This window comes from Papio anubis, chromosome 6, assembly GCF_008728515.1.
Source record: "Papio anubis isolate 15944 chromosome 6, Panubis1.0, whole genome shotgun sequence".
In the NCBI taxonomy this organism is placed as follows: domain Eukaryota; kingdom Metazoa; phylum Chordata; class Mammalia; order Primates; family Cercopithecidae; genus Papio; species Papio anubis.
The window spans coordinates 24,475,052-24,494,821 of record NC_044981.1 but is presented as its reverse complement, the minus strand read 5'-3'; the positions used below and the strand labels follow the sequence as shown (position 1 = coordinate 24,494,821).

The following is a 19,770-nucleotide window of genomic DNA, read 5'->3' as shown; positions in this document are numbered from 1 at the left end:
GTTGTTCAGGCCACCCAGTCTCTGGTACTTTGCTATGGCAGCCCTAGCAAAGGAATACACCTGGCCACACTATTGGTGCTGCATCTTGCCCCTTCCCTCTGGCCCGGATCCTCTTCTGCTTCTACCTTTTTTCCCATATTGCACTCAGCACCTCTCACATACTTATTTCCTTAGATATTATGTTTGTTGTTTAGAGTTCTGATCTGTCTTCTGCTCCCCTTCCACCCCATGTAAGCTCCATAAGGGCACAATCTTTCTTTCGTTTACTGATGTATCCCAAACACCTCCAACAGTGCAGGGCATACAGCAGGTGCTCAGTAAACAGCTGATGGATGAATAAGTGCTAACACTATCTCTTGTATGCGTAGGGATCACTGGATGCATTCCTTCAGAGGGAGAGCTTTGAAGGACACGGTAAAAAATTTCACTGCGTTGACTCCAGGTTTAATAATATAATACTTGAAGGAAGAAGAAACTTTCTTAGTTTTCTTCTTACTCTATTCTGCCCCATTTAATGGCCCTCCACCCCTTACTCCCAATTCTCCAGTGTTCTCTATGCAATGGCCAATAGCAGCATTTATCCATTTAGGCTGAAAACCTGGAGAACAGTCCTGGACTTCTCCCTCCCCCTGCACAAAGCCCGTATCTTTATACAGCTCTCTCCGTTCCCGATTCCACGATTCTGGCCCAGGGCCCTCACTACCAGCCTTCTTATGGGCCGCTGTAGCAGCCTCCCGCGTGGGCTTCCTGCAGCTGCGGGGGTATTTCAGATACTCTGAAGGGCCACACGTGCTCTCTCATTTCCCTAACACCCCTCCCCTTTCTCCCCGCCCCTCCACGGTTAGGCTTGATGATCATAACACGCAGCAGCTCGCTTGTATTGGGCGCTTGCGTTATGCCTCCCCTACTGGGCAGTGCATACACTTCAAGAGGCTTGAGGGCAGGGGCCGTGTCCCTAGCGCCCGGCACAAAATGGAAGCTCCAAACTTATTTGTTGGTCGTCTCCCTTCTTGTTGCTCTGACTTTCCGCTTTGTATACGCCGGGGAACTGAGCATAGGAGGGAGGCGACGCGGCTGGTTTCGCGTTGGGGCAAAGCCCCCTCTGCTCCCTGCCGTGTCCCCGGCCATCTCCGGCCCCCTGCACCCAGGCGCTCTCACCTTGGCCGAGACCTCTCTCCAGCTGCAGAAAGCCTCGTAGGCAGCGCGCACGGCGGCACGGGCCTCTGACACCCCGCAATCGGCTACCATGCCCAGGGCAGCGCCGCTGGCCGGGTCTTGCACCGGGAAGGTGGCGGCGGCCGGGAGCCAACGGCCGCCCACGAAGCTGTCGGTGCGCAGCAGCGCCGCAGAGAGGCCCGGCAGGCCCCCAGCGTAGCCGCGGAGCTGGGCCGGGCCGGGCGCAGGCCCGGGGGCAGGCACCAGGCCGCCGGCGCGGGGGTGGAGGCGGCAGCCTGGAAACGTCGACCCGAGGCGCCGGGCCCCGCAGCTCCGCAGCCAAAAGCAGGTCGCCATGGCCCGGGCAGCGACGGCGACACGACACAGGCAAGCGGACGCGCGCGCACGGGAACGCAGGGGTCGCGGGGAAGCAAGAGCAGCGAGGAGGCGCCGGAGACGCGCGGGGAAAGCCGGGGAGCTGGCGGAAGGTTGCAGAGCCACAGAGCAGCGCCCTCTCTCCGCGCCTTTCTCGCTGCACCGCCGCGCCGTCCTCTGCACCTTGCCCTGAGCGCCGCGCGGCTTCGCTCCTGGCGCGACCTTCTCCCGGGGGTGGGTTGAGTTGGAGGATGGAGAAGGCTCGCTGGTAGATGCACCTGAGGACTGCTGTCACCTTTTCACTTTTCGGGTGCTCATTTGTCACTAACTGCTCCTGAGCCCCCAACCGCTGCTAGAGACCCACTCTCTCCCCTTAGCATCCCACAAATTCGGCATCCCTGGAATTTGTGCGCGGTCCATAGAGGCGCTGGTGCCTGCCCTAAATGCCAGGGCCATGATCACGCTTCTTCATCGTTGTAGCTCCTGAGCACGTAGGATTGATTGGGAGCGATGGTTCTCTGAGGGGTCGAAGTGTGACCCCGCGTTCTGCTGCCTGCCTGCTTTTCTGGGTGTGTGTCTAGGCATTCTCCTACGGGCGCACCCGATAAATAACAGCGCTTTGGAAATAAACAGACTAGGATCCAAACTCAGCCTGTTGCCGACAAGCTGCGTGACCGACAGGTTAACCTTAGTCCAGTCACTTATGAAATAGAACCGTATCTACCCCATAGGTTTGTTGTGAGATAACGTAAAATGCTCATTACAGTTGCTACATTAAATTCAATAGTGTTCAAAGTCATACTAGCTACCCTAGTCAAGCCACTAGTAAGATTAAAGTTGGGCCACCAACTAGTAAATGGAAGCATTTGTCCAAATCGAATCAACCAAGGTGTAAGTATTGAGCATACTATCCAACCAAGGTATTTGAGCAGCTTTAAACAACATTCTTCATCCGCTCAAAAATTAGACTTGGGCTTAAGACTCTTAAGCAGCAGGGAAGCTTAAAACCTAAGGAGGATACAAGTAAAAATAGTAGGTGTATGCTGGGAATTTGTGGGTGCAAATGAAGCCCAGCCCTATGCTTTGATTTTAGGTTACTAGTCTCAACATATCTCCCTTTCTCAGCTCCTACAGCGTTAAGAGTATCTTGCTAGCTTTCACCTTTTTCTAGGACGTTGACTTTTTCTAGGACATTTGCAAAATGCTGAGGCAGTAACTTTAAATTTTGACTTCGTCTTTTGCTGAGTCAGATCCATTGAGTTTTGAGCCAGTCACATATGGCAGAAGTGGTAACAGCAGAGTTTAATCAATTTCACACTATTTTGTTCTGTATTTTATTGCAGGAACTGGGGAGAACCAGGGAGTCCTAATAGGGATGTCGGCCAGTAGGTATCACAGTTGGGGCTGGGAGCTGCCGTGTTTACATCTCCTGCCTGCAGAGGGAGTGTTTTTTTTGTTTGTTTGTTTTTGGTAGTGGTTGTTGTTTTTTGTTTGTTTTGTTCTTGTGAGACCGATGACTCATTCTGTCGCCCAGGTGGAGTGCAGTGGTGCGATTTCAGCTCCCTGCAACTTCTGTCTCTCGGGTTCAAGCGATTCTCCTGCCTCAGCCTCCCGAGTAGATGGGGCTGCAGGTGTGTCACCAAGCCCAGCTAATTTTTGTATTTTTAGTAGAGACAGGTTTTCACCATGTTGGCCAGGCTAGTCTTGAACTCCTGACCTCAAGTGATCCGCTCTCCTTGGCCTCCCAAAGTGCTGGGATTACAGGTTAGCCCATTTCTACTGGCCTGGAGAAATCATTCAATTAAGGCCTCAATCAACTCAGGCCGGGAAAAGCCAAGTTAATTGTGGCTTCCTCTCTTACTCAAAAGTTACCCTAGTTCTCTTATCTTTTTAGGGTTCTATTTCAAAGGGTACCCACTCCCTTTCCCAGATGACTTATCCATTAGACACAGTAGGTACATGCTGAGGGCCCATAAAACTTTTAGGAGCACTCAAAAATGTTTAATTTCTTCTAAAACCTGAAGAAGAAAATGAACTTTTAGGTGGCATATTAATATGTTAATCTTACACCAATGCAGATGTAAAATGTGATTTCTATTTATTGTTTACTTATTTTTATGACAGGCAGTACTTCACAAAGGCAAAAGTGCCTGGAGCTTAGAAAGTTCATAATGTGGCTCTTCCCTTTTCCCTTGGTTTTGTGCCCCTCTGCAAGCCCCCATTCATAGTGTAAACAATTCCCTCCTGGCTCCTGTCTTACTTCCAGCTTGTTCTGATGACTCCTAGCACCTGGCTGGGTGTCCTTACCAGAGCCTACAAGGACAAGACCATCAGGTGAGAGGGAACTCTTCCTTCCTTTCTCCTTTGCCTGCCCTTGTCCTGGGAACCTCCACTCCCCAGTTCCCACCCTTATTCATCCTCTCCCCCATTTTCTTTTTCTTTTCTTTTTTTCTTTTTTTTGAGACAGGGTCTTACTCTGTCGCCCAGGCTGAATGGCACGATCTCAGCTCACTACAGTGTCTGCCTCCTGGGTTCAAGTGATTCTCCTTCCTCAGCCTCTGGAGTAGCTGGGAGTACAGGTGCGTGCCACCATGCCCAGCTAATTTTTGTGTTTTTGGTAGAGATGGGGTTTCACTATGTTGGCCAGGCTGGTTTTGAACTCCTGGCCTCAAGCCATCTGCCCACCTTGGCCTCCCAAAGTGCTGGGATTACAGGCATGAGCCACCACACCTGGTCTGAACCCATTTCTTTGGTGCTTTTTGGATGGGTTTTATTATATCTGGTTAGATATTGTTTCTAGGCAGTATTATTTTTTTTCCCCTGGTGACCCTTTGCAACCCTCTCACTGTAACCATTGACTGACTACTCTTGGATGTTCTGAGAGAGAATATCCAAAGTCCCAATTAATAATTGCGACTACCTCACGTACAGGCTGTAGAAGGCCCAGAGTGAGAGGGAAGCAAACTCAAAGGCCTCTGGTGGCCAGAAGGGGTGTGGAAACCTGCACACGTTGCTTGGATGGTGGGGACTGGAGGAGCAGGACATGCTCTATCGGCTCTTGGCTGCAGCTGGTTGTTGTGTCACATGGGAGTGTCATTTCATGATGCTAGTTCTTCTGTTTTTAAGAGAGCCAGAAATCTAGGTTTTTATGTTAATTTTCTCATTTAGAAAAAGTTTATAAATTTGATTTAAGTTTATAAAACATCCTGTTAGCCAAACAAAACATGTAGACATATGGCCTCTGGACTAATCAGGAGTAGCTGGGCCTACTGCCCTCAGGTTTGTGGGGAGCTGTGGGATTCCTTTCCTTGGGGCTGTGCAAGTGACTGTGTTAAGCTTACAGGGGAAACTGTTGGGGCAGACAACTGTGTCAAATCATTCCATATTCTTTTTTTCTTTTTTTTTTCTTTTTTGAGACAGAGTCTTGCTCTGTCACCCAGGCTAGTGTGCAGTGGTGCAATCTCGGCTCACCTCAACCTCCGCCTCCTGGGTTCGAGAGATCCTCCCACCTCAGCCTCCCCAGTAGCTGGGACTACTGGTGTGTGCCACCACACCTGGCTAATTTTTGTATTTTTAGTAGAGAAGGGGTCTCACCATGTTGATCACGCTAGTCTCAAACTCCTGACCTCAGGTGATCCACCAGCCTCAGCCTCCCAAAGTGCTGGGATTACAGGTGTGAGCCACCACGCCCAGCCAAATCATCCCATTTTCTTTTCATCCTTTCATTTGGCTAACCTGAGAGTGAATACCATTTCCTCTCACTCTTTTAGGAGCCCATCTCTTGCTTTTAATGTAAAATATGCATAATTTGTGCTTTAAGATTACCATCAGTTTCATGAAGAGCTTAATTTTTCCCACGGATGAAGTGTAACTGGCTACCTAATGATATACCCTAAGCTTAACATTTTCTAAACCCTGTTTCTTGGCCCTAAATCTGCCCCCTTCCTTCCACCTCCCAAGTGGAATTGACATCTTTGCTTCCCCTGCGGGAATCTGACCTTGCAACAGACTCTGGATAAGCCCCATTAGAACAGCCAGAGGTAGAGAGACCAGGAGTGGCTGCTCTTGTGTAATCCCATACAAGTGTCAGTATCTGTTGCCAAATACTGAAAGAGAAGCCAGTTCCAGCTGATCACCATAAAAGCTTTCCCAGCACTTGTGGCTTGGGAGATGGAGGAAGCAGGACAGCCTGATAAATGTATAGAAAGGATGCATGAGAGATCCACCCTTGTAAGGTGAGGTGGTCCAATATGTTGACTGTCTGCACAGGTGAGCCTTTTTATAGAAAGCAAAAAATATCTGGAGACAACTTTGCTTGCATTTCTACACAAATTTCATGTTAAAATGAAATCCAGAAAAAACCTCGGTCAGAAGATGTAGTGCTTCTGGCCTAAGGCTTTTCAGATTTCAGTTTATCCTCCCACCCCCACCCCTCAGGAGTACAGAGTTTGTTTGCTGTTCTGGTGAAACTAAACAGTAGTTCAACAGTTGACTTCATTGGAAAACGATATTATTTTGAAATGAGGCTTGGTTTCCCGGGTCAGTGACCTGCTTAGAGAGAAGCGGTGGGTCTGCGCCTGGATTTCGGAGTCACGGTGCTGCCGCAGCTCTGAGCATTCCCACGTCATTAGAGGAGCCGGTGGGGAATGAGAGCATGTCTGCTTTCAGGTTGTGGCCCGGCCTGCTGATGATCGTGCTGGCTTCTCTCTGCCATAGAGGTTCATCATGTGGCCTTTCAACGCACGTAGAAATCGGTAAGTACTGGCGTGTCGTTATGTTATTGAGAGGACAGTACATCTGTCAAAGACATTAAGGAGGAGATTGAAAATCCAGCTCGTGGATTGATACAGTTTCCCCTGGGCACTGAGCTGAGTGGCCTGAGAGCTGGGAGGAGAAGCTCGTGATTGCAATCATCCAGGGATAGGGATTGGCAGCACGGGTTCAGTTAAGGGGAAAATAAGAAAGACAGCTGATGCCCCGTTGGTCATGGGGCCCCTGCGTGTTTCTCTGGGTGGGGAAATAGAGGCTCAGTAAATGAGAGGTTGCAATGTGGCAGCAGAACTGACAGAATGGGAGAGGAACAAGATGGGTGGAATATGGCAGGAGTGAGAAATGTACTTTTGTTGTTTTACATGTGCAAGGACAGGCATTTCCTACTGTATGTAAAGAGCCATGTGTGGCCATAGGAGTGGCTGTAAAAGTGTTTGGCTTCAGGAGTCAAATTGCTGTAAAAGTGTTTGGCTTCAGGAAGGTCAAGAAAGTGAGGGAGTTTGGTCATCCACATTCATGGTGCCAGTAAGATGGCAGGAGTTGGGGAGGAGAAGGGGACAGCAAGCCAGTGCCACCGACCTTAGGGGCAAGGGCAGAGTCATCCTGGATATAGGGAGATGGTACCACAAAGAGTTATTTAAAATTTTTATTTTTCTAGCTTTATTGATGCATAATTGACAAAAATTGTATAAATTTAAGATACACAACATGATGTGTTGATGTATGTATGCCTTGTGAAATGATTAGCACAATCAAGCTAATTAACACATGCGCCCCCCCATATAGCTACCATGTTTTTTGCATATGGACTGAGAACACTTAAGATCTTTCTTAGCAAAAGGATTTGGTTCTTGTGTGAAGTGTATTTGTAACATGTTTTAACACATGGAAAATGTGAGTCAATTTGTAATAGAATTAGCTATCATAACATTCTACAGCAATTTTCAGATTAATTTCAGATATACCTGATGTTCTGAGTTTTCTCTTTTTTTTTTTTTTTTTTTGAGACAGAGTCTCGCTCTGTCCCCCAGGCTGGACTGCAGTGGCGTGATCTCGGCTCACTGCAAGCTCCTCCTCCTGAGTTCATGCCATTCTTCTGCCTCAGTCTCCCAAGTAGCTGGAACTATAGGCGCCCACCACCACGCCTGGCTAATTTTTTTGTATTGTTTTAGTAGAGATGGGATTTCAGGATGTTAGCCAGGATGGTCTCAATCTCCTGACCTTGTGATCCGCCTGCCTTGGCCTACCAAAGTGCTGGGATTACAGGCGTGAGCCATCACGCCTGGCCTGAGTTTTCTTTAATTTAGATAAAAATTATAACAGAATTTTATAGTTATACCACCTCCAGATGTTTCAAAGAAAAATAAGATTATAGGAAAAAAAATGAAAATTTGTCAGTGCAAAACAGACATATATACTGAGCTATGATGGGCAAGAACCTGTTGTCACAGAATTTGACTATCTGAAAGGACACTAGAAGTCACTGAGTCCAGTTCTTTTCTTTTACAGATGAAGAAACTGATACTAGACAGTTTTACAGCTAACTTTTTAGTGGCCTGGCCTAGAATTACATGTCCTGACAGCTGGTCTGGCGTTCTTTCCATTAAAAATGTATTGCTAGAAGGGAGCCGGGTAACAATGGGAAAGAGAACCAGACTTAGGTTCTAATTCCAGCCATCCAGTGAAGTAGATGTGTGACTCTGAGCAATTCACTTTACCTACCTCTCAATTCTATAAAATAAGGGGGTTGAACTTCTTGAAGAATTCTAAAATGTCTTCCAGTTCTATGTTCTGTGAAGTTGAAATTGCTAAAACTACAGAATGAGCTGATGAGGAACAAATATAAATGGAAATATTCAATTTTTTAATCCTTAGAGTTTAAAACTGTACAAGACAGATTGCATCTGAAATTTTAATAAAACCAGATAATTGCTTGCCTTTCTTCAATGAGTACCAAAGGTCCTAATTGATATTTAAAGAATAATATTTATGTGAACATAATTGAAGGCATCTCCTGAAATAGAATCTGCACGGATTCTGAGAATTTTTTTACACAGAAGAAGACCAAAACTCCATCATTTATTTACTAATAAATTAGATGATGTTATAAATGTTTTGGTTCACTTTTTCATTTCTTATGAAGGGCCTGAGTGGAAGGTCAGCATTGTGTGAGTGAGTTAATTAGAAATGGCTTCATTCAGCGTAAATCACTGGAATCCTATACACAGGTTATTTGGATTTGTGGGTTGTGACTTTTATGATATTAATGCTTATAATATAGTAGTGGCTATAGTTTTTTGTAGTATGAATTTTTGAAATTGGAGGCGATTCACAACAGAAATACGGTATCGCCTTTGAATGTCACTTCACAGGGAATGTGAGTCCTCTTATTGGTTCTTGAGAGGTTCAGGCTGTGGGTGGGTGTGGGGTGGAGCTGGTAGTTTCCTGAGATTATTTTGTCTTTCTGGTCCAATGATGAGAAACCTTTGAGGATCATTGGCTCAGTCCATGGGTTAGGTATTATATTGTATTTTGTACTTAGGTTTGTTTGCTTCAGTACTGAAGCAAAGTATGATGATGACGGTTTCTTCTTTTTTTTTTTTGGAGACAGAGTCTCGCTCTGCTGCCCAGGCTGGAGTGCAGTGGCGTGGTCTTGACTCACTGCAACGTCTGCCCCCTGGGTTCAAGTGATTCCCCTGCCTCAGCCTCCCAAGTAGCTGGGATTACAGGCACGCACCACCAGGTCTGGCTAATTTTTTGTATTTTTAGTAGAAACGGGTTTCTCCGTGTTGATCAGGCTGGTCTCAAACTCCTGACCTCAGGTGATCTGCCCACCTCGGCCTCCCAAAGTGCTGGGATTACAGGTGTCAGCCACCATGCCTGGCCTGACAGTTTCTTTTTCTTGAGCTCCTTACCAAGTGTCAGCCACTGTGCTTGTCACTTAGCATTTATTATTTCAACCAACCTGTTCGGTGAGTATTTTTTAAACTCAATTTTCCGTAGGAGGGAACTGAGGTCTAGAGAGGTTGAATAGCACTAAAGCTCATAGAACCATTTAATAGTTAAGCAGAAACTTTAAATCACCATCTAAACTTGCTTTGTACTATAACAATAGAAATATTGCACAAATCTATACCTAATGAAAATTGCCAGCGAGTGCAAACTCATTTCATTTCCTGCATCCTTGACAGTTACAACCACAAAATTGTATATTTTTCTTTTAAAATCATCTCGCCTAAGTTATGTTTTCAGTAATAGTTGAACTTAATTGATTTATGTATTTATTTCTCTCAGGACACAGAGCTCTGGAGTTTCTTCATCTTCACAATGGGCATGTTAACTACAAAGAGGTAGAAATCTTTATTTTTTCTTTCCTTCTTTGTGCATTAGTTTTCTTCTATAGGTGCCAAACAAAGATCCTAACAGATATTTAAACAGTAATTTTAAGACTTATTTTGGCTGGCCGTGGTGGCTCACGCCTGTAATCCCAGCACTTTGGGCGCCGAGGCAGGCAGATCACCTGAGGTCAGGAGTTCGAGACCACCCTGACCAACATGGAGAAACCCCATCTCTACTAAAAATACAAAATTAGCCAGGCGTGGTGGTGCATGCCTGCAATCCCAGCTATTCAGGAGGCTGAGGCAGGAGAATCACTTGAACCCGGGAGGTGGAGGTTGTGGTACAGTCCACTGCACTCCAGCCTGGGCAACAAGAGTAAAACTCCGTCTCAAAACAAAAAAAAAAGACTCATTTTTTATTTCTTTATGTTATAATGTTGTATATTATGTTATTAATGTTATAAGACATTAATATTATGGTTAAAAGGTATATGTCTCTTCTAAGTGCTACTTGAACATTTTATATGTATCTTATATATATCACACTTAAAATTTAAAGATTTTAATAATCATAATTTGAAAAAATACTTGAGAAATTTTTTAAATAGTACATTTTAAAAAGTTGCTAATTTTGTCTGTATCATTCCAATATTAGTATATGTGCTGCTGATAAGAGCACATCTTTTTTGTTTTTATTATAGAGATGGGGGTCTCACTATGTTGCCCAAGCTGGTCTTGAAATCCTGGGCTCACGCAATCCTCCCACCTTGGCCTCCCAAAGCACTGGGATTATAGGCATGAGCCACTATGCCTGGCCCATCTTTTTTGTTTTTATTTTAAAAAGTCATACTTGAGGGAGATCATTGATTTTCCACTTCTTGTTACTGTGTGTTACGCACAAATTGCATCACCAGGAGAAGGAAGTGTTTATTAAGAAATATGCCCTGAGATTCTCCATCCAACTCCTACTATATTCTATATCCTGGTAGGACTAGCTGATGACTCACCTTTACCCATCTTCAAATGAACACATTCTGATCGTATACACTGTTTGTTCTATGGCTAAGTAATACTTTGGGACAAAGATGTAATTCTTTCATACCTACATTCGATAAGTGGTTAGCATTCCCTTCTGACATCAGAATTGGGTCATTTGATAACATTAAGTCTTGATAGTCCATTTGGGAAGCAGGATGGTAAGATAACTGAAATTTGTTGTATCCTCAAAATATTTTTAGTCATAAGATTCAGCTTCCTCCCTTGCCAACTTAACAGGCCGAATGAGGAAAAACAGCATTTATATCTGATAGTCATCTTCACTGACCTTGATGGCGAGTAGGCAGGAAAGAGGAGTGGAAATGAGAATCCGCCTAATTCATCACATGAACAGTCAATCCAGAGTGTGTGCAGAGTGATTTCTAGTAGAGGTTTTCTACCAGGTATTCTAGTAGAGGTATTATTAATTTAAAACATGTTAAATGAACACAGACGCTCCCTTTCAGGATGCATTCTAATCCAAATACTAACATCATCCTCAGAAATAGGCCAGGCATGATGGTTTACACCTGTGATCCCAGCACTTTGGGAGGCCAAGGCGGGTCGATCACTTGAGGTCAAGAGTTTGAGACCAACCTGGCCAACGTGATGAAACCCCATCTTCCCTAAAAATATAAAAATTAGCTGGCCATGGTGGCAGACACCTATAGTCTAGTCCCAGCTACTTGGGAGGCTGAGGCAGGGAATGATTTGAACCTGGAAGGTGGAGGCTGAAGTGAGCTAAAATAACACCACTGCACTCCAGCCTAGGCGACAGAGCAAGCCTCCATCTCAAAACAAAACAAAACAAAAACAAAAACAAAACAAAACAAAACAAAAACAGCCCCTGAATGCATTGATTTTTTTGAAGGGTTTTTTTTGTGTGTATGTGTCTCTATCTCCTTCAGTTCTGCTCTGATCTTAGTTATTTCTTGTCTTCTGCTAGCTTTTGAATTTGTTTGCTCTTGCTTCTCTAGTTCTTTTCATTGTGATGTTAGGGTGTCGATTTTAGATGTTTCCTGCTTTCTCTTGTGGGCCCTTAGTGCTATAAATTTCCCTCCACACACTGCTTTAAATGGGTCCCAGAGATTCTGGTACGTTGTGCCTTTGTTCTCATTGGTTTTAAAGAACATTTTTATTTCTGCCTATATTTCACTATTTACCCAGTAGTCATTCAGGAGCAGGTTTTTCAGTTTCCAGGTAGTGTGGTTTTGAGTGAGTTTCTTAATCCTGAGTTCTAATTTAATTGCACTGTGGTCCGAGTGACTGTTATGATTTCCGTTCTTTTGCATTTCCTGGGGAGTGTTTTACTTCCAATTATGTGGTCAGTTTTAGAATAAGTGTGATGTGGTGCTGAGAAGAATGTATACTCTGTTGATTTGGGATGGAGAGTTCTATAGATGTCTATTAGACCCGCTTGGTCCAGAGCTGAGTTCAAGTCCTGGATATCCTTGTTAATTTCCTGTCTGGTTGATCTGTCTGATATTGACAGTGGGGTGTTAAAGTCTCCCACTATTATTGTGTGGGAGTCTAAGTCTCTTTGTAGGTCTCTAAGAACTTGCTTTATGAATTGGGTGCTTCTGTACTGGGTGCATGTATATTTAGGATAGTTAGCTCTCCTTGTTGCATTGATCCCTTTACCAGGATTGCAACTCCCACCTTTTTTTTTTTTTTTTTTTGCTTTTTACTTGCTTGGTAAATATTCCTCCATCCCTTTATTTTCAGCCTGTGTGCGTCTTTGCACGTGAGATGGGTCTCCTGAATACAGCACACTGATGGGTCTTGATTCTTTATCCAGTTTGCCAGTCTGTCTTTTAATTGGGGCATTTAGCCCATTTACATTTAAGGTTAATATTGTTATGTGTGAATTTGATCCTGTCATTATGATGCTAGCTGGTTATTTTGCCAGTTCGTTGATGCAGTTTCTTTATGGTGTCAATGGTCTTTACAATTTGGTATGTTTTTGCAGTGGCTGGTACCGGTTCTTCCTTTCCATGTTTAGTGCTTCCTTCAGGAGCTCTTGTAAGGCAGGCCTGGTGGTGACAGAATCTCTCAGCATTTGCTTGTGTATAAAGGATTTTATTTCTCCTTCGCTTATGAAACTTAGTCTGTCTGGATATGAAATTCTGGGTTGAAAATTCTTTAAGAATGTTGAATATTGGCCCCCACTCTCTTCTGGCTTGTAGGGTCTCTGCAGAGAGATCTGCTGTTAGTTTGATCGACTTCCCTTTGTGGGTAACCTGACCTTTCTCTCTGGCTGCCCTTAACATTTTTTCCTTCATTTCAACCTTGGTGAATCTGACGATTATGTGTCTTGGGGTTGCTCTTCTCGAGGAGTATCTTTGTGGTGTTCTCTGTATTTCCTGAATTTGAATGTTGGCCTGTCTTGCTAGGTTGGGGAAGTTCTGGATGATATCCTGCAGAGTGTTTTCCAACTTGGATCCATTCTCCCCATCACTTTCAGGTACACCAGTGAAACGTAGATTTGGTCTTTTAACATAGTCCCATATTTCTTGGAGGCTTTGCTTGTTCCTTTTCATTCTTTTTACTCTAATCTTGTCTTCTTGATTTATTTCATTAAGTTGATCTTCAATCTCTGATATCCTTTCTTATGCTTGATGGATTCAGCTATCGATATTTGTGTATGCTTCACGAAGTTCTCATGCTGTTTTTCATCTCCATCAGGTCATTTATGTTCTTCTCTAAATTGCTTATTCTAGTTAACAATTCCTCTAACCTTTTTTTCAAGGTTCTTAGCTTCCTTGCATTGGGTTAGAACATGCTCCTTTAGCTCGGAGGAGTTTATTATTACCCACCTTCTGAAACCTACTTCTGTCTGTTCATCAAACTCATTCTCCATCCAGTTTTGTTCCCTTGCTGGCAAGGAGTTGTGTTCCTTTGGAGAAGAGGCGTTCTGGTTTTTGGAATTTTCGGGCTTTTTGCGCTGGTTTCTCCCCATCTTTGTGGATTTATCTACCTTTGGTCTTTGACGTCGGTGATCTCGGATGGTGTCTCTCTTAACAGTCAGGCCCCTCTGCTGCAGGTCTGCTGGAGGTCCACTCCAGACCCTGTTTGCGTTGGTATCACCAGTGGAGGCTACAGAACAGCAAAGATTGCTGCCTGTTCTTTCCTCGGGAAGCTTCGTCCCAGAGGGGCACCTGCCAGATGTCAGCCAGAGTTCTTCTGTATGAGGTTTCTGTTGGCCGCTACTGGGAGGTGTCTACCAGTCAGGATACACGGGGGTCAGGATCCCACTAGAGGAGACAGTCTGACCCTTAGCAGAGCTTGAACGCTGTGCTGGGAGGTCTGCTGCTCTCTTCAGAGCAGTCAGGCAGGAACGTTTAAGTCTGCTGAAGCTGTGCCCATAGCCACCCCTTCCCCCAGGTGCTCTGTCCCCAGGGATATGGAGGTTTTACCTATAAGTCCCTGGTTGGGACTGCTGCCTTTTTTCAGAGATGCCCTGCCCAGAGAGTGGTCTTGCCCTGTTACCCAGGCTGGAGTGCAGTGGCATGAACTCAGCTGACTGCAACTTCCACCTCCCGGGTTCAAGCGATCCTCCCACCTCAGCCTCCTGAGTAGCTAGGACCACAGGTGCACGCCACCACACCCAGCTAATTTTTTGTATTTTTGTTAGAGATGAGGTTTCAGCTTGTTTCCCAGGCTGTTTCGAACTCCTGAGCTCAAGTGATCCGCCAGCCACAGCCTCCCAGTGTTCTGGGATTACAGATGTGAGCCAGAGACACCGTGCCCGGCCTTTATTCATTTTCATTTTTGTCAATTTGGTAGGTGGAAAATGGCTTTTGTTTTAGGTTTAATTGGCATTTTAATTTTTTTCTTTCCTTTTTTTTGAGACAGGGTCTGGCTCTGTCACCCAGGCTAGAATGCAGTGGCATGATCTCGACTCACTGTAACTTCCACCTCCCAGGTTCGAGCAATCCTTTCAACTCAGCCTCCCAAGTAACTGGGACTACAGACACACACCACCACACCAGGCTAATTTTTGTATTTTTTATGCATCCATTTTTCTGTTATGGTTTCTACTTGTAAATTATGCTTAGAAAAATTATTCCCACTTCATGGTTATATAATTATTCACTTAAATTTTATCCTGTTAATTTTATGGCTTCATTTTTGACATTTAACCTTATAATTCATCTTGTATTTGTTTGGGTATAAAACTTGACAGGGATCTAGTGACTTGTCATTGGTAATATTAATTTCAAGTCAGTGTCGCCTAGGGCAGTGGTCCCCAAGTTTTTTGACACGAGGAACTGGTTTCATGGAAGACAATCTTTCTATGGATGGGGTAGGGGGTGGGGGGTAGATGGTTTCAGAATGAAACTATTTCACCTCAGATCATCAGGCATTAGATTATCCTAAGGAGCGTGCAACCTAGTATCCCTAGCATGTGCAGTTCCCAGTATGATTCACACTTCTCTGAGAATCTAATGCCACTGCTGCTGTGACAGGTGGTGGAGCTGAGGAGGCAATGCTTGCTTGCCCACTGCTCACCTCCCGCTGTGTGGCCCCATTCCTAACAGGTCACAGACTGTTACCAGTTCATGGCCTGGGGGTTGGGGACCCCTGATGTAGGGTAAACATGGATTTGCCCATGCAATGATGGTATACTCATTGTTACGGGGTTGTGACATCACCATTTGTTGACTACTCCATCCATTATTCATCTATTAGATGTTAAGTTATATGTATGCTTGGCCAGGTGCAGTGGCTCACGCCTGTAATCCCAGAACTTTGGGAGGCCGAGGCGGGCAGATCATGAGGTCAGGAGATCATTTTTATTAGTCTTTTTTTTTTTTTTTAGTCTTCCCAAAACACAAAGGACGTCATCTTACACTAAAGCACAGGTAGCAGCTATAAACTGATATCTACATATGTGCGCATGTGTGTGTATTTTTCTCTTTTCACTGTGAATCATTGAAAATTTTATAAAAACCAGTTCTGGGCCAGGCATGGTGGCTCATGTCTGCAATCCCAGCACTTTGGGAGGCTGAGATGGGTGGATCCCCTGAGGTCAGGAGTTTGAGACCAGCCTGACCAACATGGCGAAACCCCATCTCTGCTAAAAATACAAAAATTAGCCAGGCATAGTGGTGCATGCCTATGATCCCAGCTACTCAGGAGGCTGAGGCAGGAGAATCGCTTGAACCTGGCAGGTTGCAGTGAGCCGAGATTGCGCCACTGCACTCTAGTCTGGGTGACAAGAGCAAAACTCCATCTCAAAAAAAAAAAAAAAAAAAAAAAAAACGCAACAAAAACAACAGCTCTGGGTCAGTAAAACAATCTTAAGGCCTCAGGGAAACCCTGCTTTACTGTGTTGGCAGAGAAAATGAAAGAAAATGAAGTTTAAATAAGTGATTTCTGCTATTTCTTAATTAGCCTCTCTGTGTTTGGTAGGGAAGAATCTGAAGTTATATATTGTTGTGTGTTGTCTTGGATTATGTGTGAATTTTAATCATTTATTTACTTTATGCCTGCTTTCCTTCCTTCCTTTTTCCGTTTCATTCCATCTATACCCCCATAGTTCTAGCATCTCATCACGGGAAATTGGTGGGGCCTGCACTCCTCAGGCTGTTGACTGCTGCCCCCTAATCTCTGTATTTTCCTGCTCTCCAGCTGTTACTAGAACACCAGGATGCATATCAGGCTGGAACCGTGTTTCCTGATTGTTTTTACCCTAGCATCTGCAAAGGAGGTAAGATGAAAGTTTGCAGACTGAGTGAAGTCACTTTTACTTGGTTAATAGGAATAGCTATAACTTTAAAAATATATATGTATGTGTATTATATATTTTTAATTGTACAGTGTATTTTCCATTATTCTTGAGAACAATTTGTTTCCCAATAATATTGTTGGTTAATGACTTAGTTTACATAGTTGCATTTTCCATTTAGTTAAAACTGACCTGGTTAAGCATAGAAATTCTGAAAACTTTATTTTTTGGTGAAAACCTAAGTGGCACGGCAGAAGACATTTTGCAAGACATCAAAAGGTCTGAGTTTGTGTTTCTTGCATATTAGCATGTGACCTTAAAAAAGTCACTTATGCACAGAATCTCAATTTTCATGTCTTGGTGAGGATAATGCCTGCCCTATCTCTTTACTTGATTGTCCTTGGCATTAATGCACAATATTTTGTCAAGTGCTATGCAAATCTCAGAGACTGTTATCTGTAAGAGTTAAAGAAAGAGGAAAGAAACATGAAAAGCAGCTTAACAGTCAAATATAGATTTATTTTGGAGAAATAAACCTGAGAGGGGCTTCTGGCGGATTTCAGTCAGGAGCACTCTCTCTTACAGACTAAGAGTTATTTATTGGTGAGAGAGCTTGGAATGTTTCTCTGTGGGGGAGAAGTTTATTGCGGGGTTGGAATGTCTCTAGTGGGAGGGGAGGTTATCTTGGGGCTGACATCTCTCTGTCTGAAGGGGAGGTTATCTTGGGGTTGGCACGTCTCTGGTTGGGGAGGGGTTTGGAATGTTTCTGATTGGAGATGTTATTTGTGGTTTATGGTTATGCTGACTCCACCCATTAGGCTGATGCCCTTTGGATTTAGGCAATTTTTGGTCAAGGTGGACTTAAAATGGCAGTTGTTGTCCAAGATGGCAATGCTCCTGCTCTGTCATTATCAGTAAACTAGTCTCATGGGTTGTATCAGTCAGACACCCAGCAGGACCCAGAAGTCACATTCAAACTGAGTAATTGGAGAGGACTTTAGTAAGGATACCATTTTCAAAGATGTGGACAGGAGGTGAGGAATTACAAAAGATGGTTCAGGGGAGGGAGAGATTACTGGAACCGTGGAGAGAGAGAGAGCTGCATGAAGAGGACCACTTGATGAGAGCTGGACCTTCAGCTATGGGGCACAGCCAGCCCACTGTGACCCCACAGAAGGGGAGCTGGGAGAATACATACCCCAACTTCTATGTTTTCTTTTTCTCTGATCTGTCAGTTCTCTTTATTGGCCAAACCCAACCCAACCAAAGCCAGAGGACCACGAAGCCAGTTGGAGCAGGTGACCTCAGAGTCACCCTACAGGGTACAGAAGGATGGGGAGTGGGTCTGGAAGGACAAGTGGAGGCCTCCAGCACACTGGGTCCTTGTATAAACTGCTTCTGAGGTCTTGGGGGTCATCTACTATTATCCCATTCCTTTAATTCAGTGATGTCTTTGGGACTGAAATGAACTATTTGGGGCTCCTCACTCCTGTAGTTAGAATCCCAGACAGCTAAGCTTTTGTGTTTCTCATATTTGTAAGTTTTGTTCTGTTTCCCTCTTAGTGTGTTAACTATCATTTCTCAATCCTATTATTTTGCCTGCATTTTATAGTTCTCCTTTCTAACCTATTATTTCTAATTCAGTACGTCCCAAACTGTATTCATGGGAGCTCTACTGTCCCTTGATAACTTCTGCAAAAAAGAAAAAGAAGAAAGGATATTTTTGTCCATTCAATTTGAGAAATATTGCTTATTGTACACCATTTTTAGAGACAGACAAAACCCACACTAGCCAAGGTTCTGAGGAGAGTGGAAAAGGAATGTAAACTATTTAGCATTTTCCATTGTTTTCTACAGCAATAAATACTCTTCTGTGAGGAAAAGATTGAGACTAGTATATGACTAGTTACAGGGAATTTGTACAGAAATTCCACTTAGGTTTTTATGCATTTTTCCATATCTTACCTTGTCTCATACATACCTAATTCAACTGTAGTTTTGCTTTTCTTCTTTGGTGATTCACTCTTATTGCATCTTTCAGAAGCACTTAGCTTTCTTAGATATTTAATTGCCAAAGAAAAAACACCTTTTTTTAAAAAAGTTATTTTAATAGTTTTTAGAGACAGGGTCTTGCTCTGTTGCCCAGGCTGGGGTGCAGTGGTGCAATCACAGCTCATTACAGCCTCAAACTCCTGGCTTCAAGTGACCCTCCTGCCTCAGCCTTCTGAATAGCTGAGACTAAAGGTGTGTACCACCATACCTGGCTAATTTTTTATTTTATTTTTTAATTTTTGTAGAGATGGGGTCTTGCTATGTTGCCCAGGCTAGTCTCAAACTCCTGGTCTCAAGGGGTCGTCCCACTTCAGCCTCCCAAAGTGCTGGAATTACAGGCATGCACTACTGTACCCAGCAAAACTCTTCATTTGTATTAGTTTACCTAATATTGAATTAGCTTTTATAATTACAGTAACAAGGACATCTGGTTTAAACGATTAGAGTGGGTCTGATTGACCCTTTGTGACCTATGGTATAGACAGGTAAGTTCAAGTCTCTGGGCAGTGGCTTGCCAGCTGTCAGCATCCAGCACGCCCTGGGGGACTTTCTTTTGCTTCCAGTCTGTAGGATTTACAGAGGGATCAGAAAGCTTCAGTTAATCTGGCAATTCGTTTAAGTTGAAGTTGTTCAAAAGAGCTACTGCTATATTTAATTCTGGAGTTTTACTGTATTCTGGAGAACAAGAATTGTTTAAAGCTTTATCTCTAGAAAAACTGTGGGCGCAAATAAAATGTCTTGGTTCTAACTTCTTTGAAATCCATTTTGAAAAAAAAACAATGATTTAAAATTGGTTCAGCAATTTTTACTTTAGGAACAGCATAGAAAAATTGAACTGAGGGATCTGAACTCTGCAGTTTTGCTTTTAGTTACCCTCGTAACATTTGGCACTCCATGAGGCATTCGTGGCCCTTGGAGGTTTAGCACAGAGGCCAGTTCTGTCTTCCCTACCCCTCTTGTGGGAATAAAGAGCTACATGGGATACCCACTGGCCCACTCAAACGATGCTTGCATAAAATGCTCGCTGGGGCTCGTGCCATTTTATAACAATTATTATAAAATCAAATGCTTGAAAGCATATGAAATACTTGCTTTTATTTCTGTACTCTTTTTTTTTTTTTTTTTTTTTTTTTGAGATGGAGTCTTGCTCTGTCGCCCAGGCTGTAGTGCAGTGACCGGATCTCAGCTCACTGCAAGCTCCACCTCCTGGGTTTACGCCATTCTCCTGCCTCAGCCTCCCGAGTAGCTGGGACTACAGGCGCCCGCCACCTCGCCCGGCTAGTTTTTTGTATTTTTTAGTAGAGACGGGGTTTC

General features: G+C 44.0%; 2 protein-coding genes across 6 annotated transcripts in view; one reads left to right on the top strand and one right to left on the bottom strand.

The window, feature by feature from the left end:
• The window catches only part of ALDH5A1 (aldehyde dehydrogenase 5 family member A1), a 36,009-nt gene extending 34,358 nt beyond the window's left edge, over window positions 1-1,651 (bottom strand). Inside the window, exon 1 of the mRNA XM_003897123.4 lies at window positions 1,159-1,651. Within this exon, the coding sequence (XP_003897172.2) occupies window positions 1,159-1,512 (354 nt within the window). The 5' untranslated portion in view covers window positions 1,513-1,651. The remainder of the gene's footprint in view (window positions 1-1,158) is intronic.
• Window positions 1,343-19,770, top strand: part of GPLD1 (glycosylphosphatidylinositol specific phospholipase D1) — a 69,373-nt gene continuing 50,945 nt past the window's right edge. For 2 of the 5 annotated variants that reach the window (XM_021937036.2, XM_009204508.2), the window contains exons 1-4: window positions 1,343-1,542; window positions 6,199-6,284; window positions 9,595-9,650; window positions 16,308-16,386. In XM_021937036.2, coding sequence (XP_021792728.1) covers window positions 1,511-1,542; window positions 6,199-6,284; window positions 9,595-9,650; window positions 16,308-16,386 — 253 coding nt within the window. In that variant the 5' untranslated portion in view covers window positions 1,343-1,510. Of the gene's footprint in view, window positions 1,543-5,176; window positions 6,285-9,594; window positions 9,651-16,307; window positions 16,387-19,770 lie in introns of those variants that run through there. The other 3 variants (XM_021937035.2, XM_021937038.2, XM_021937037.1) reach the window with 2 other exon arrangements.